The following is an 18,893-nucleotide window of genomic DNA, read 5'->3' on the forward strand; positions in this document are numbered from 1 at the left end:
ATGTATTTAATCTCTGTATCACAGATATAAACTAGTGGTTACCAGTGGGGAGAAGGAAGAAGGGAGAGGCAAGATAGGGGTAGGGGATTAAGATATACACACTGCTCTGTATAAAATAAGCTACAAGGATATATTGTACAGCATGGGGAATATAGCCACTATTTTATAATAACTTTATTTAATTTTTATTTTATATTGGAGTATAGTTGACTTACAATATCATGTTAGCTTAACTGGTGTACAGCAAAGTGATTCAGTTATGCATGTGCATATATCCATTCTTTTTCAGATTCCTTTCCCATATAAGTTATTAGAGAATATTGAATAGGGTTTCCTGTGCTATACAGTAGATTCTTGTTGATTATCTGTTTTATATATAGTAGTATGTATATGTCAATCCCAAACTCCTAATTTATCTCCTCCCCTCCACCTTTCCCCTTTGGTAACTGTAAGTTTGTTTTCAAAGTCTGTGAGTATGTTTCTGTTTTGTAAATAAGTTCATTTGTATGGTTTTTTTAGATTCCACATGTAAGTGATAACATATGATATTTGTGTTTGACTTACTTCACTTATTTATGATAACCTCTAGGTCCATCCATGTTGCTACAAATCTCATTTCATTCTTTTTTATGGCTGAGTAATATTCCATTGTATATATGTACCTCATTGTCTTTATTCATTCCTTTGTTGATGGACATTTAGGTTGCTTCCATGTCTTGGCTATTGTGAGTAATGTACATTGGAGGTGCATGTATCTTTTTAAAGTGTGCTTTTCTCCAGATATATGCCCAGAGGAGTGGGATTGCTGGACCATATGGTAGTTCTTTTTTTATTTTTTTAAAGAATCTCCATACTGTTCTCCATAGTGGTTTTACCAATTTAAATTCCCACCAACATGTGGGAGGGTTCCCTTTTTGCCCTACCCTCTCCAGCACTTATTGTTTGTAGACTTTCTGATGATGACCATTCTGGCTGATGTGAGGTGATGCCTTGTTGTATTTTTGATTTGTATTTCTCTAATAATTAAGGATGTTGAGCATCTTTCTGTCTGCTTTTTTGCCATATATATGTCTTCTTTGGAGAAATGTCTATTTAGATCTTCTGCTCATTTTTAATTGGATTGTTTTGTTTTTGTTTTTTTGATATTCAGCTGGCAGGAGCTGTTTTTTATATTTTGGAGATTAGTCCCTTGCTGGTCACTTCATTTGCAAATATTTTCTCCCATTCTGTGGGTTGTCTTTTGTTTTGTTTATGATTTCCTTTGCTGTGCAGAAGCTTTTAAGTTTAATTAGATCCCATTTTTTTTTGTTTTGTTTTTATTTTCATTACTCCAGGAGTTAGCTCCAAAAAGATAGTGCTGCAATTTATGCCAAAGAGTGTTCTACCTATGTTTTCCTCTAGTGACATGATAATGCTGTAGAGGATATGATACTGTCATTGGGGGGACTGCCTGTATTTCCTTTGTAGCCATATTGATTTGAGTATATTTATTCCATAGAACAAGGGATTTGGGGTGTTAAACACCTACTATTTATATAAAAAAGGAATTATTTCAAAATGATACTCTTTACCAGTCACAGCTCATGAGATTATCTGTGAATTGTTGAACTTTTGAGTTAATAAGAAGTAATCTGGGTTGGGTTTTTTTTTACATTTTTGGTAAGGACTCAACTAAAGAAGTTCCTAGGAAAATCAGTAAAGAGAGCGAAGCACCTTGCTGAGGAATATGGTGAACGTGCTGTAAATAAAGTTAAAAGTGTTAGAGACGAAGGTAAGGGAAATAGAACCCTTCAACTGAATATTTAATTGATTTGTAGTCATTTAAGTTTAGCCTGTAGTTTATAATAAACATTCTATTTTATTGAAAGTAATAAATCTTTATAGCTTTTATCTTAGCATTTCAATAAATCATATTACTCTCACTATCAATTTTATGAGTGGAAAGAAAAATTTATTTATCTTAAACACGAATTTGTACATATTTTGTGACTGCAGCAACTTGGAAGAGGTGTTTGTTCAATAATCAGTTGTAAATTTTGTAAGACTAGTGTTTATAAATATTCTCAAAATTAGGTAGATTTTCTGAATTTCTGCACCTTAACTTCCTGTGCCCTTGTTATAACTGTATTGATTTGTTACATGGTATTTATTCTGTGCCAAACACTACTCTCAGCACTTTCACCTGTATTAGCTCATTTACTCCTCTTAAAAAGTCTATGAAGTAAGTACCATTATTGTTGTTGTTTAGTCACTAAGTCATATCTGATTCTTTGTGACTCTGGACTGTTGCCCACCAGGCTCCTCTGTCCATGGGTTTTCCCAGGCAAGAATACTGCAATGTATTGCCATTTCCTTCTCCAGGGGATCTTCCCGACCCAGGGATTGAACCCATGTCTCCTGCATTGCAGGCAGCTTCTTTACCACTGAGCCACCAGGGAAACCCCCATGACTGAATACAGCAGGGATACCATTATTATCCCATTTTATAGATAGGAAAACTGAGGCACAGAAAGGTCAAATACCTTGCCCATAGTCACATAGATAATGACAGAGCTGAATTTGGACCCAGGCAGTCTGGTACTACCAGACTCCATGCTGCTAAACCAATATGCTATTTAGTAGTAGACAGATTTTGCTTTTCCAATTAATGAATCTTCTTGGTAAGCAGTAGGTATGAAAATATGATTGTAGCAATATCTACATTAGCTAGTGATGCTTTCTATTGCTTTTCTATTCAGTTTTTCATACTGATCAAGATGATCCTTCATCAAGTGATGATGAAGGAATGCCATACACAAGACCAGTTAAATTCAAAGCAGCACATGGCTTCAAAGGACCTTACGATTTTGATCAGATCAAAGTGGTACAAGATCTTAGTGGTGAACATATGGTAAGCAACCTTTTTATTTTTTTTTATTTTTTTTATTATTATTATTTTTTAAATTTTATTTTATTTTTAAATTTTACATAATTGTATTAGTTTTGCCAAATATCAAAATGAATCCGCCAACCTTTTTATTTTTAAGGATTGATTCTGTTTTCGTTGAGAGAAATAATTTGACTTCTATAAAGCTGATGTCTTCTTATATATATATAATTTTGCTATCCTGAGCCTGAAGAGTGAATTGATATTAATATGATTTAATGAATAAGTAATGCAGAGTCCATCTCTGAATTGTTGTTCAAGAAGTGACTTATAAGTAAACTCTAGGCCTGTATCATTAAGAAAGCTGTGTAAACTTTCTTTTACCAAAGAAAGGTACCAAACTTAAAAGCAATTAAGGGTGATCTGTCACTTTGAACAATGTTTAAAATGTTCCCTCGTATATTTTAAATAATTTATACAAATATTTCAGAAGCTCGGTATATTTTGTGAAGTGAAAGAGCAAAGAGAGAGATAGAGGTACACGTTGTCTTAAAATGTACCAAAGTAGATGTCAAGTTCACAAAGTACATCACAGTTACCCCCTGAAAATGCTAGAAACACAGGGAAGAGTGTAATAAACTCAGAACTGGGTAAGTGATGCTGTGGGTCTTTGACCAGGGTATCTACTTATTTATTTACATTTTTAAATCTAAAAGTTGGCTTATACATATCAGGTGGCAACCAGATTTGAATTTACTTTGGTACTTATAATCTACACATAAAACGTTTGAGTTGTAGAGCATAGGGAACTATATTCAATATCCTGTGATAAACTATAATGGAAAAGAGTATGAAAAAGAATATGTATTATATTTACAACTGAAACACTGTGCTTGCTGTATGGCAGAAATTAACAGAGCATTGTAAATCAGCTACACTTTAATAAAATAAAAGTTTTTAAAAAGCTTGAGTTGTTTATAGTAAGTTCCTTAGGGAATCTGATGAATTTCCTTGTACTGTATTGAGTCTTTTTCAGTATTTCTAGTTTTAAGTTAAAATCTCATGGCAATAAGTTCCAAATGACAAATTTCTTAACATTTTTGTGGGAATTTTGTGGAAATGAATATTCCATTAAATAAACTGTTACCTCTAACTTGGATGATCTTTTTGATCTGCATAGATGTATGTTATCAATTTAATAGTGGTTATAAGATTATTTGGGATTTGGCCTTTCCAATTTAAGGATTCACGTTCTTTATTGCTTTCCCCAAATACCTCCCCACTCTTTTCAGTACTGTCTGTCTGAGAATTTTAGCAATATGCTACAAAACTTTTTTCTGGGGAGAAAAACAGAATGAGACCACACCATTCCAACACTTCCAAATGCCCAGTGCTGTGAGGGTTACTGCTAAGGTGCACCTTATTCTTCCCTCAGCCCTTGTCAGGAGTTGTTATTGCTATTCTCAGGGCTGTGCCCCCTGCTATTCCACTTGCTGTCATGTTCAGCTAGGAGACTAAGACCCCAGACTAGGCTTTGTACTTTTGCAGTGAAGGTTTCTGGCCACCTCAGATTTCCCATTTCCATTAATATGTGGACAATATATGGGTCTTGAAGATGTTAGTTTACATTATAGAAAACTGTAGCTCAGCTGTCTTTCCCCCGTCTTCTAAAGGCCCCTTTTGTGGTATTATAGCACCACTGGACTGTTAGCTTTAAATGGAGCTAGTAATGTGAGCATTATTTTAGTATACAATAAGTCCCCTATATACAAACCTTCAACCTGCTAACTTTCAAAGATGCGAATCTGCGTTCGCATGTACAATCATGTAAGCTAGTTCACGTGTCTGGCATACATGGTCACATGTGTGCATCCTCTTCAGGTGGTTGTGCTTTTGTGTACTTTACAGTACTGTATAGAGTACGGTAGTACAGTATCCTTATTTCAAGTCCAGGATGTCTGGAAGCAAGTATAAAAGCAGTGGTGATATAGGTGGTACTACTGTACTTTTCAAGGTACTGTACTGTAAGATTAAAAATGTTGTCTTAATTTTTTGTGTTTGTATATTATTTGTTTGAAAAGTGTCATAAATCTATTACAGTACAGTATTATATAGCCGATTGTGTTAGTTGGGTATACCTAAGCTAACTTTGTTGGACTTAAGAACAAATTGGATTTATGAAGGCACTTTTGGAATGGAAATTGTTCATATTCAGGGACTTTATGTATCATTTGGCATACAACTTATAAGGGGTTTTTTTGGCTGAAAAATAATGGCTCAGCTTTTGAACTTTGAACCTTCCTTTGTTTTCACAGGGAGCTGTGTGGACCATGAAATTTTCTCACTGTGGCAGATTACTTGCCTCTGCTGGACAAGACAATGTAGTGAGAATATGGGCTTTAAAAAATGCTTTTGACTATTTCAACAATATGCGAATGAAATACAATACAGAAGGTATTTTTCCTTTATTGGCGGGGTTTAAAAAATCCAGAGACATCTGGCATTTTTACATTTTAGGTATAATAATGCCCTCTTATCTGGCAATCATTTGCAGCAACCACTATTTTCCATATAAGCCACAAACCTAAAAATAAGACAGAAGTCAACAGCAAAAAGCATCTAAACCCAGTGGAAAAAACTACCACAAAGTTTTTGACTTTATCTCTTATCAGGTATACTGCAGAGTTAAATTCATGAACTATTGAGGACAAGGTTGTTTGGTTTCCCCTGGTAACTTTCAGGTCTATCCTAGGTTAAAAGGAAATGTGTGATTAATCTAGAAAAAGAATGAGAATAATACATACCTCTAATAAGTAAAGAATGATTAAGGAAACATAAGCCATGGAAAGTAAATGTGATTTGTCAATACATCAAAGAGTATATGAAACTAGGTTAAATGGAAAAGAGAAATCCCAGAATATGATGTGTGTACACACGATTACAACTATGTAAAATATTTCTGAATTATGTTATCAGCAAAGTGTTTAGAATTGATGTTTTAGGAGCTTTAAGTGTATAGGATTCTTTTCTTGTAATTATTGTCGTTACTTAACTGCAGTACATTTTCACCACAAACCTCTTGCTATCCAATCATCCAAGGCTGAATACATGAAGCTAAGATATGAGAGAAAGAAGAATAGAGGTGACCATGGGCAGGAGTATAGAATATAGTTGCAGTAGTAATTTGAGGAACATAGAAATCTAGGGAGAGCCACTAAACTGGCCAGCGGGACCCATATACTTTAGTAGCCCCATGAGGTTGTTTGCAATATGTTATAACGACATAGTTTGAGATCATAATGAGTTGACAGAAAGTAAAGCTGTTTATTATAGATTTCTTTTATTGCCCTGCCTAGAGCAGAAAGACTATTTTCAGTGGCCATTGAGATTTCTTGCCTGGAAAATCCTGTGGACGGAGGAGCCTGGTAGGCCGCAGTCCATGCGGTCGCAAAGAGTCAGACACGACTGAGCGACTTCACTTTCACTTTTCACTTTCATGCATTGGAGAAGGAAATGGCAACCCACTCCAGTGTTCTTGCCTGGAGAATCCCAGGCACCAGCCCAGCCTGATGGGCTTCCGTCTATGGGGTCGCACAGAGTCAGACACAACTGAAGCGACTTAGCAACAACAACAACAACAATTGAGATTTAACCCAGCCCAGACACTTTTTACCCCTTTATTGTTCATCTTGCTAATTGTTCTGATTGACAAGAATGTCTTCACAATGAATAATGAGGATATAACAATATTTTATTAAATTGGACATGTGGTTAAGCCAATTTATAAAGATTCTATATAAAAATAATAAAAACAAATACTTTGGTGCCTAAGAGTTAATGCTTTGCTTGTTTAGAAAAATACATTTTTCTAGAATGATGCATTCTATGACTTTTAATTAGGTGTTACTGTGTTATTATTTGTGATTGATGTTTTCTGTGTGTGTGTATATACAGTTGTATATACATACATGCCTTTTTACAATTACTATGTCGTTTTAGGACGTGTGTCCCCATCACCTTCTCAGGAAAGTCTAAATTCATCAAAATCTGATACAGATACAGGGGTATGTTCATTATTTTATGGTTACTGTTGTTACATGCTATGATTTTTTTTTAATCATAAAGTAACATTGTTTATCAGATATTACAGATTCATGAAAGTAGTTAAAATTGAGATGCATTAGAAATGAGAATTCCTTCTGTTAGAATTAGTAAATGAAAAATTGTGATGGTTAAAGGTTGTCAGACAGTATCTAATATTACTCAAGCTACCATACTAATATAAATCTAAACAAAAGAAATTCCCTCTCCTCAAATCCATGTGAGATACTTTATTTAAAAATTTTCTCCTATTTTTTGCCCACACCACACAGCATGTGAGATCTTAGTTCCCTGACCAGGGATTGAACCTGTTCCCCCTTCAGTGGAAGCACAGTGTCTTAGACACTGGCCCACCAGGGAAGTCCCTAGATATTTTTAAAATGATAAAAGTAACGGATACCTGAATAAGAAATAACTAAGAAAAGAAAAAAAGATACTGAAATATCTTAATTTTTCCATCTTCTTGGTTTAGTAAATGCTTTATCCCAGTGTCAGATAGTTTAAAATATCTTAATGATTTTCATTTGGTCTCAGAGCTGGAAAATTAAATATAACCAGTTTTAAACCTAAAAAGCAGAATGCAAAATATTCTAAGCTGTCCCCTGTGGTGCTTATGTGTTGAGTGAGGCAAAGATTATGTAAATACAGAGAACCTAAAATGTTCACCTGCTCAGTAGTATTTTCCTGGGATTTCATTAGCTCTATGGTATTTGACACTAATTTTTCCCTACTCTAAACATTCTCCCCTCAGCTTTCCATGGTTCTGTTCTTCCTTGTTCTCTTCCTATACCCCTGCTGTCTCTTCCTCTTCCACCCCCTTAAGTATTGCTGTTTCTCCTGAGTTTTGTCCTTTGTCCGTTCTCAATTAAGATATTCACTCACTGCCGCCAATCCTGAACTGGCTTTGGCTCTAAAATTCTTGTTTTCTTTCAAGAGCTTTATGTTTTTTAAACAACAATGAAATCTTATTGTGCATGCTGCCCTTTTCACATAACAATATATAAAGGCTCTCTCCACCTACATGTTCTTTAAGCACATCAGTTTTGAGTATCTGTTACATGTTCCACACACTGCTAGATTCAGCAAAATCAAAGGAGACTTATTTTGTGGCCTCAGGGATCTTGCTGACTAGTGAAATAGATATCCCTGCAGTTATAGTATTTGATGGTAATACTCGATCGAAGATACTACACAAATATACAAGTTAGCCTTATGAATCAAGGTATCAGGAAAAGCTCCCTGGAGGCTTTTGAACGAGGAGTAAGACAAGGAAGGAAGGGGAGTATCAGAGCAGATAGCAAGTGCAAAAGCATGGAGGCTGAAACAGCATGGCATGTTAAAGGTACTGCCTGGCTGGACCAAAGGCTGCATGTGTGGGAGTTATAGGAAAGGTAGACAGGATTGGGATTTTAAGTGGCTTTTTATGTTAAACCAAGGCATGAACTTTATCCTCAAGGTACTGGAGAAGGATGGACTTTGAGGAGTTTAGAGCAGAAGCTGAGTTAAAATGTTTAGATTTTTGTTTTGGAAAGAGCATTCTGGTAGCAGTGTAAAAGACAGATTGGATGGAGGTTCCAGGCTAGAGACAGGGAGACTATTTAAGAGGCTTTCAACTTCATAAGTAAATGAGTACTTCAATTATGGTAGATTATGATAGCAATGAGTCTAGAAACCATAAAGAGGAGCTGAATTTGAGAAATATAAAAGAAAGAATTGATAACTCACTACCTGGGGCAAAAAATGAGTAGCATAGGATGATTCCCATGTGTCTGACTTGAGCAGCTGGTTAGATATTAATGATCATTCATGAAAATGTTTTTTATTATTATCTACCCACAACCCTGCTTCTGCTCTTTTGAGCCATCTTTAATGGCATCAACATCCATAAGTTACCTTTTTAACTCAGTTAGAAACACTCTATTACTTTTTCTATCTTACTCACAGGTCAAATTAGTTAAAAATTCTATCCAATCTACCTCTTCCTATGCCCATGGAGTCTGTCACCTCATCACTCACATCATCTTGACCCTTGATACTTATTTAGATGTTTGCTGTAGCCTCCTAATTGGGTTTTCTGTCTCTGGTCTCTACTGCCACTAGATTTTTTTTTTTTTTTTTGCCACACCACAAGGCTTGCGAATGGAACCTGTGGCCCCTGCTTTGGAAGCAAGGAATCCTAAGCACTGGACCATCAGGGAATTCTAGACCTTACTATCATTTTGTGATTTTAAATCGTCTAGTGGCTCCTTGTCACCATCCTTCCTGATATTACCTCTTCTTACCTTTTTAACTCAGTACTAATTTCCTAGTACCTCTGCATCCTACTTGCTAGGCTAGGTGTAGGTCTGTACCCTAAACACTCACTTTCATGTCTTCATTCATGTGGTTTGCTTTGCCAGGAATTCCCTTCCTATCCCCTTTCCTTACAGAGCAAAGCCCTACTTATCCTTCAAGATTCAGCCTAAATATCATATCTTCTCTTATTATTTTCCCTGAGTCATGCAAGCAAAATTGTTCCTCACTTGTGTTCTGATAGTATGTCATATGTACTTTGACATTGATATTACTTACTGTGTCTTCCTTGGCAGTTTGTCCCTCTGGCTAGGCTCAGAACCGATTGAAGGCAAAAATCTGTGTATCACAGATCTTAGTATCCTTGAACCTAACCCCATGCCTGACTGCGGCAGGCCTAAATCAGTGTTAAATTACCACTTCTATACCTTTCATTCATTCCTATTCCCTTATCTGGATGCCTGCAATCTCCCTTTTTTTCTACTTTAAACTTGCCTGTTCTTCAAGGCCCATTTCCTCCATAAAGCCTTCACTAACTAATGTAGTGGTTAAAATTTTAACTACTTTGCTTTAGGGGAAAAGGATTTGCTTTTATTAATTTAATTCACAGTAGAGTTTCCAGGTCTTGATTACTATTAAAAACAGGGACTATTTGTACCATCTTATATTATCTTATTTTAACAATGCTACTTACAGATTATTAACTACTTCCATTCCTACCCCCCGCCCCAAACCCCTAAGTAACTCCCAACATTGTTTGAGTAGAAGACCTATTAAATGAGGAGCATAGGGACTTTCCTGGCAGTCCAGTGGTTGGGATGCCACACTTCCACTGTAGGAAACAAAGGGTTCAGTCCCTGGTTGGGTAACTAAGATCCCACATGCTGTGCGGTGCAGCTGGGTTGTAGGGGGCGGGGGATGGGAAATGAACATAGTAGTTCTTTGACCCAAAAAGTACTGATGCCCTGAAGTACTCAACTCTTTTTTCTGGAGTAGTTGAGTATCATTTATATCTGTTATTTTCAGGAAAAGATTCTTTGGGGTTCCTTTCATGTCTGTCATTCTGTATGGAGACAGTTAAATGAAGCCTCTATGCCTTTGGAGTTTGATATCTAGTATTATCTTTGAGCCTATTACTTGCTGCAGTGAGGCACAGTAAGCACGGTTGAGTTTATTTCCCTTATATATGTGTTCTTTTTTCTTTTTCCTCATGATAGTGATATCTTATATTTTATCTCTTTTGAGATATAGACTTACATCTCTTATAGACTCTTGCCTTCTTAGCATCCATGCAAAATAGAGTCCATAAAAGCACTTATTGTACAGTTGGGCATACAGAGTGACATACCCAACATCATTCACCTACTCATTGGTCATGCCATGCCTAGAATTCTGGCTCTTATACTCTGTTTCTATTGATTTCCGAAAGTAGCTCAGTAAACATAAGGAAGAAAGGAAGAGGGGTGTGTTTAGTTTGCTCCACTATGCTACAGTCATGTAACATTTCTTCTTGACACTAGAAGTTGTAAGTATGATGTTTGCCTAAAAATTAATGTTTTTCTTGGATAAATCTATTTATGTTTGGTGTGCTTGATTAGTGGAATACCAATATGGGTGTTATAGCATTTAATTTCTGCTTAGAATTTTTGAGAATAGATTGTAGGGGAGGAAAAAGTTTCCTCTACTATCTTATGTTCTGTGGCTTGGATCTATGAAATAATCTGACAAAAGACAGATTAAGAGGAGAGACAGTTTATTATGTATGCATATGGAGGCCTTCCTAGGGAAAGAGTGAAGACCCCAAAAAGCTGTTATACACAGGAGCTTATATATCATTTTAACAAAGAGCAAAGTTAGTGGAAAAGTGACAAGATAAAGAAAAAGGAGTTTAGGCTTTTAGGGGCAGTAAATTGTGAGAAGGTAAATCTGTTGGGGAAACTAATGGAAGGTAATGGTTATTTACTAAGATTCTGTTTAGGCAGATAAGATTGATTCTCTCCTTCCTGGTAAGGGAGAGGTGAGGGGGAGACACATTCACAAAGGGCATTTTATGCTCTGCTTTCAAGTAGAAGGGAGGAGGGCAGATGTTTTTTCTTGTCTCTGTTTCTTCTCAGTTGCCTTCAGCTCAAAATAATCCTAGGCAAAGGGGCATGTTTTGGGGTGACATTCTGATCCCCTTCAAAATCATTAGAGTCTAAAACTTGGATGAAAGGACTTAACTATAAGAAAGTGAGAGGAAATTTTTGTGAAATTGTACACATGCAGTATTTTATTAAAAATGCACAGTAGTTTATATTTGGTTCAGTCAACAAACAATTATTAAATGTCAAAAATGTGTTAGGCACTTCTCCTTGCTTTCCAAGAGACTCTCAAGAGTCTTAAAACCATAATTCAAAAGCATTAATTATTTGATGCTCAGCCTTCTTTCCAGTCCAACTCTCACATCTTTACATGACTACTGGAAAAACCACGGCTTTGACTATATGGACCTTTACTGGCAAAGTAATGTCTCTGCTTTTTAATATGCTGTCTAGGTTTGTCATAGCTTTCCTTCCAAGGAGCAAGCATCTTTGTGTGGCTGCTGTCACTTTCATGGCTGCTGTCACTTTCTTCAGTGATGTTGGAGCCCAAGAAAATAAAATGTGTTGCTGCTTCTACTTTTACCTCTTCTATTTGCCATGAAGTGATGGGACCAGATGCCATGACCTTAGTTTTTTTAATGTTGAGTTTAAAGCCAGCTTTTTCACTCTCCTCTTTCACCTTCATCAAGAGGCTCTTTAGTTCCTCTTCACTTTGTGCCATAAGGGTAGTGTTATCTTCATATCTGAAGTTATTGATATTTCTCCCGGCAGTCTTGATTCCAGCTTGTGATTCATCCAGCCTGGCATTTCACATGATGTACTGTGCGTATAAGTTAACTAAGCAGGGTGACAATATACAGCCTTGTCCTACTCCTTTCCCAATTTGGAACCAGTCTGTTGTTCATGTCTGCTTCTAACTGTTGCTTCTTGACCTGAATACAGGTTTCTCAGGAGGCAGGTAAGGGGTATTCTCATCTCTTGAAGAATTTTCCAGTTTGTTGTAATCTACACAGTCAAAGGCTTTCACACAGTCAATGAAGCAGATGTTTTTCTGGAACTCCCTTGCTTTCTCTGTGATCCTGTGAATGTTGGCAATTTGATCTCGATTCCTCTGCCTTTTCTAAACCCAGCTTGTACATCTGGAAGTTTTGGGTCACATACTGTTGAAGCCTAGCTGAAGGATTTTGAGCATAAACTTAGTAGCATGTGAAATGAGCACAACTGTATGGTAGTTTGGCACTGTCCTTCTTTGTGATTGGAATGAAAACTGACCTTTTCCAGTCCTGTGGCCATTGCTGAGTTTTCCAAATTTGCTCGCATTTTGAATGCAACACTTTTAACAGCATCACCTTTTAGGATTTTAAATAACTCAACTGGAATGCCATCACCTCCACTAGCTTTGTTCATAGTAATGCTTCCTAAGGCCCCCTTGATTTCACACTCCAGGATGTTTGGCTCTAGGTGAGTGCCCACACCATCATGGTTATCCAGGTCCTTAAGACCTTTTTTGTATAGTTCTGTGTATTCTTGCCACCTGTTCTTTATCTCTTTTGCCTCTGTTTGGTCCTTACATTTCCTGTCCTTTATTTTCCCATCCTTGCATGAAATGTTCCTTTGGTATCTCCAGTTTTCTTGACGAGGTCTCTAGTCTTTCCCATTCTATTGTTTTCCTCTACTTTTTTGTACTTTTATTGAAGAAGGCCTGTTATCTCTCCTTGATATTCTCTGGAGTACTTCATTCAGTTGGGTATATTTTTCCTTTTTTCCCTTGCCTTTCACCTCCCAGCTATTTGTAAAGCCTCCTCAGACAACCTCTTTACCTACTTGCATTTCTTTTTCTTGGTGCTTGTTTTGGTCACTGCCTACTGTACAGTGTTATGAACCTCTGTTCATAGTTGTTTAGGCACTCTGTGTACCAGATCTAGTCCCTTGAATCTGTTTGTCACTTCCACTATATAATCATTAGGGATTTGATTTAGGTCATATCTGAATGGCCTAATGGTTTTCCCTAATTTCTTCAATTAAGCCTGAATTTTGCAATAAGGAGCTCATGATCTGAGCCACAGTCAGCTCCAAATCTTCTTTTTGCTGACTGTGTAGAGCGTCTCCATCTTTGGCTGTAAAGAATGTAATCAGTCTGTTTTCAGTATTGACCATTTGGTGATGTCCATGTGTAGAGTTGTCTCTTGTGTTGTTGGAAGAGTATGTTTGCTATGACCGGTGTGTTCTCTTGACAAAGTTCTGTTAACCTTTGCCCTGCTTCATTTTGTACGCCAAGGCCAAACTTGGCTGTTACTCCAGGTATCTCTTGACTTCCTGCTTTTGCATTCCAATTCCCTATGATGAAAAGGACTTTTTTTTTTTTTTTTTTAGATGTTGGTTCTAAAAGGGCTTGTAGGTCTTCATAGAACTGGTCAACTTCAGCTTCTTCAACATCAGTGGTTGGGGCATAGATTTGGATTCCTATGATGTTGAGTAGTTTGCCTTAGAAATGAACTGAGATCATTCTGTCATTTTTGAGATTGCACCCAAGTACTACATCTCAAACTCTTTGTTGACCATGATGGCTACTCCATTTCTTCTATGGGATTTTTGCCTATAGTAGCAGATGTAATGGCCATCTGAATTAAATTGGCCCATTCCCATTCACTTTTGTTCACTGATTACTAAGATATTGATGTTCACTCTTGCTATCTCCTGCTTGATCACATCCAATTTACCTTGATTCATGAACCTAACATTCTAGCTTCTTACACACTATTTTTCTTTACAGCATTGAACTTTACTTTCACCACCAGGCACATCGACAACTGAACATCATTTCCACTTTGGCCCAGCCACTTCTTTCTTTCTGGAGCTATTAGTAATTGCCCAGAGAAGGCAATGCAACCTACTCCAGTACTCTTGCCTGGAAAATCCCATGGACGGAGGAGCATGGTGGGCTGCAGTCCATGGGGTCGCGAAGAGTCAGACATGACTGAGCGACTTCACTTTCACTTTTCACTTTCATGCATTGGAGAAGGAAATGGCAACCCACTCCAGTGTTCTTGCCTGGAGAATCCCAGGGACGGGGGAGCCTGGTGGGCTGCCGTCTATGGGGTCGCAGAGTTAGACACGACTGAAGCGACTTAGCACCAGCAGCAGCAGTAATTGCTCTCCACTATTCCCAGTAACATATTGGACACCTTCTGACCTGCAGGGGGCGGGGGGAGGCACTCATCTTTTGGTGTCATATCTTTCTATTTTTTCATACTGTTTATGTTAATGGGGTTCTCACACCAAGAACACTGGAGTGGTTTGCCATTCCCTCCTCCAGTGGACCACATTTTGTCAGAACTCTCTACTATGACCCATCTTTCTTGGGTGACCCTGCACAGCATGGCTCAGAGCTTCATTGAGTTATGCAAGCCACTTCTCCATGACAAGGCTGTGATCCATGAAGGCTGGGGATATAGTAGTGAATAAAAGAAACCAAAAAATCTATTTTTATGAAACTTACTCTCGTGGTTGAAGACAGAGAAACAAAACAAGTAAATTTTGTAATATATTAGAAGGTGAAAGTTTTCATGGAAAAAAATAAAACAAAGTGGGGTGATGGGAGGTAAATACAGTGGACAAGCAAAGCTTCATTGAAAAGTTGTCATTTGAGGAAAACTTGAAGGAGGTGAGAGGGATCATCTATCTGGCTATGTGGAGGAGAAGAACATTCCAGGTAGAGGGAACAGCAGCATGTGAAACAGTGAAAAGGCAGGAGTTCTGGTATGTTCAGTAATTATAGCATTGAGGCCTGGGTAGTTGGAGCCAGTGAGCAAGAGAAAAGTAGTAGAAAATGAAGTCATGGAGGTATAGATGGGGCAGCCATAATATGTAGGCCACTGCAGGGACTTTGGCTTTTACTCTGAGAAAGAAGCCGATGGAGAGTTTTTGAACAGAGAATGACATAGTCTGACATATTTTAAAAGGCTTATTCGGACTTAAATACTGAGAATAGATTATACGTAGATTTGAAATATTTATTTTGGCATTCAAGTTATATACCATACCTGGTATATAGTAAGTGTTAATAAATATCAAAATGTTAGCAAATTTTCAAAGCAATCTAACTTTAAAATGACATTTTTATATAATCAGGATGTTTAGATATAAATTAGATATTAGATGATACAAATGGTATTTTTAGGTATGATAATATAATGATAGTTATATTTAAAAGAGAAATTGTTAGTTAGAGATATGTATAGAATATTTACTGATAAAATGATGTTTAGATCTTACTTTTACTGCTCCAGCAAAAATAAGCAAATACATAAAAGTGGGAAGATTGATAAAACAAGATGAATAAAATGTTGATAATCATTAAAGAAGGTGATGGATGCATGGAGTTTATTTTACTGTATATTATTTTATCTACTTCTGTGTATATTTGAAATATTCATAATAAGGTTTAATATATACATTATATTTACAAAGAGAGAAAAATATCTCTCTACATATATGTATCTATTCAGAGAGATATAGATAAAATATATAAGATTTCATTTGGTAATTCTGCCTTTAAAATATATCATAAAGAAATAATCATATATGCCCAAAGATTTAAGTAAAAGGATTTTTGTTTTCAGAATAGCTAAAATTTCAACAAATGAAATTTTTATGGTTGGAAAATAAAAACTGTGGTATAATCTATACAGTGTAATAGATTATTATGTTGCAGTCCTTAAATTCTTTTCAAAGATTATTTAATGCCATTAAAAAATATCCTAAATGTATAGTGAAAAAAGCAGAATGAAAAGTTAGATATATTATCCCAATCTTGACTAAAAATATCTATAAATATTTATAGATTTTAAAATTTATAAATTATAACTAGTAGTTACCTCTAAGTGATGGGGTTTTAGGTCATTTTTATTTGATTCTTTATATTTCTCTGTATTTCTAAAATTTTCTTCAGTAAATTTACCTGATTTTATTAGGATTACAGGAGGAGGTCCCCAGCAGGGGCCCAGGCACCCAGTTTTTGTGGAGAAGGAAATGGCATCCCACTCCAGTATTCTTGCCTGGAGAATTCCGTGGACAGAGGAACCTGGCAGGCTACAGTCCATGGGGTTGCAAAAAATTATACACAACTGAGCGACTAACACACATGTACACGTTAAGACTACAGAAGATACTACACAAATCTCCGGTTTAAGCCTTTTGAAACTTCTTTTAGGATAAACAAATAATAAAATGGGGATAAAGATTCATGTTCCAGGACGTTTGTTGATTTGCTGTTTATTTCGCAAAAAATTGAAAATGTCTAAATTACCAACAAATTGGAAATGATTAAATTATGGTACATCCATATGCAACTAGTAGGTGTTTCCAAAGAGTGAAATATGGAAGGTGCTCATGTAAAATAAAAGGAAAATACTGAACCACATGTTGTTTAGTTGCTCAGTCTTGTCCAACTCTCTTGGGACCCCATGGACTTCAGCCCACCAAGGCGCCTCTGTCCATGGGATTTCCCAGGTAAGAATATGGGAGTGGGTTGCCATTTCCTTCTCCAGGGGATCTTTCTGACCCAGGGATCAAACCCACGTCTCCTGGATTTGCAGGAAGGTTCTTTATCACTGAGCCAACAGGGAAGCCCAAGTCATGTGTACAATATGATTGCAATTATATTTTTAAAAAATGAAAGATTGAAGATGGCCAACTTAGTTTTTCTACTTTCTATGCTTTCTGATTTGTCTATACTGAGTATGTATTACTTTATAATCAAAAATACATGAAGTATTTTAAAAATATGTAGAATACAAGGGAAAGAAAATGGATGTTTTTTTAACTTTATATTGGAGTATAGTTGATTAACAATGTTGTGATAGGTTCAGGTATACAGCAAAGTGATTCAGATATACATGAAAGAAAATGGATGTTTAAGGAGAAAAAAAGAGACCTGGAATCATGGCTAGGGGCAATACACTAAGGAGTTAGTTAAATGAAAAGGATTATTAAACATAAAGTTGAATTTGATGTAACAGGGCAAGAAGCCTGTTTTGTTTTGTGTCTTCCCATGGTGCTCACTAATCTGACAGTAAAATTAGAGGAAGTAGCTGTAGTCATCCAGCATTAGGAGTGTTTGGCAAAGGGTCAGGGCATTGATATTGTTGGTCTCCCTCCACAGTGGATGTGAGGATGTTTTTATAACCTGTAAAATTGTTAACAGCTAGCAGGAGTAGTTTCTTTCTGTCCTCATGGCCGCCGTCCTATTTAAGCCCTCATTACTCTTAAACTTACTGACTGCTCTTCCTACCCCAACTCTCTTTCCAAACCACCTTTTATGTTATTACCCAGCATTCTCTTTCTAAAGTCCCAGTAAGATCATGTTATTTTTTTCTTTTCAGAAACTTGTCTTGGCTCTCCATATCCTTAGAATGTCTGAAATTTTAAACTGCAAATCCAGGGGTCTTTATGATCTGGTCTCAAAGTACCTTTCTGTCCTAATCCCCTACTTTTTTGCATACAAGTTTTCTCCCTCCTCATTATCCTACCTACCCTTCCCTTACAAGTCTTAGCTAACCTGTATTTTTGCTCAAGCAACATCCTCTAAAACATACGAGGACCAACCTCTGGACTTACAGTTACATGCTTTGGTTCTGCTGTTTACAGGTGGTTGTGTGACTTTTAATATATTATTTTGACCTCTTTGAGCCTCAATTTTTTTGTTAATTTCTTCATCTTCATAATGGTAATACCTACCTCACAGAGTTGTTGGGATTCACTCAGATAATGAATACAAAAGCATATTGTAAACTAAATGCATGGCAAACATGCATGGCATTATTTTCTACCCACCTCTACCTGTCAGGATGCTTTGACTTCAAATAACAGACATTCAACTGAAAGTGTCTTAAACAATAAGGCAGCCAGTCTGGAAGTAAGGCAGCTCCAGAGTTAGTTAATTCAGCAGCTCAGTTACGTCATCAGAGAAACAAAGTCCTTCCATCCTCCTGCTTTGCTGTTCATTATCTGTTGTTCTCTTTAACTTGGTCCCCTCATGGTAGTAAGATGACTGCTACTGTCTTGGTGACTTACTGTCACATACAGACAGCAGTGTTCAGAGGCAGAAAAGAGGAAGGTCCCTTTAGAATACTCCTTTTTAAGAGTGAGGAAATCTTTCTAGAAGCCTCCCTATCTCCTCATCTGCAAACAACCTGCCCTCATGTTTTATTGATGAAAATTCTAGCATATGCTTACGCCTAAACCAATCATCGGTGAAAAAGAGAGTGAGCTCATTTTAATTAGCTTAAACCAATCATGATCAGTTCAGTTGCTCAGTCATGTCCGACTCTTTACAACCAAATAAACTGCAGCACGCCAGGCCTCCCTGTCCCTCACCAACTCCCGGAGTCCACCCAAACCCATGTCCATTGAGTTGATGATGCCATCCAACCATCTTATCCTCTGCCGTCCCCTTCTCCTCCTGCCCTCAATCTTTCCCAGCATCAGGGTCTTTTCCAATGACTCAGCTCTTCACATCAGGTGGCCAAAGTATTGGAGTTTCAGCTTCAACA

General features: G+C 36.9%; 1 protein-coding gene across 1 annotated transcript in view; it reads left to right on the forward strand.

Annotated features, from left to right (window-relative positions):
- The window catches only part of WDR44 (WD repeat domain 44), a 91,159-nt gene that overhangs the window by 56,784 nt on the left and 15,482 nt on the right, over positions 1–18,893 (forward strand). The window contains exons 9-12 of the mRNA XM_055565656.1: positions 1,665–1,771; positions 2,739–2,890; positions 5,182–5,320; positions 6,866–6,930. Coding sequence (XP_055421631.1) covers positions 1,665–1,771; positions 2,739–2,890; positions 5,182–5,320; positions 6,866–6,930 — 463 coding nt within the window. The remainder of the gene's footprint in view (positions 1–1,664; positions 1,772–2,738; positions 2,891–5,181; positions 5,321–6,865; positions 6,931–18,893) is intronic.

This window comes from Bubalus kerabau, chromosome X (assembly GCF_029407905.1).
Source record: "Bubalus kerabau isolate K-KA32 ecotype Philippines breed swamp buffalo chromosome X, PCC_UOA_SB_1v2, whole genome shotgun sequence".
In the NCBI taxonomy this organism is placed as follows: Eukaryota; Metazoa; Chordata; class Mammalia; order Artiodactyla; family Bovidae; genus Bubalus; species Bubalus kerabau.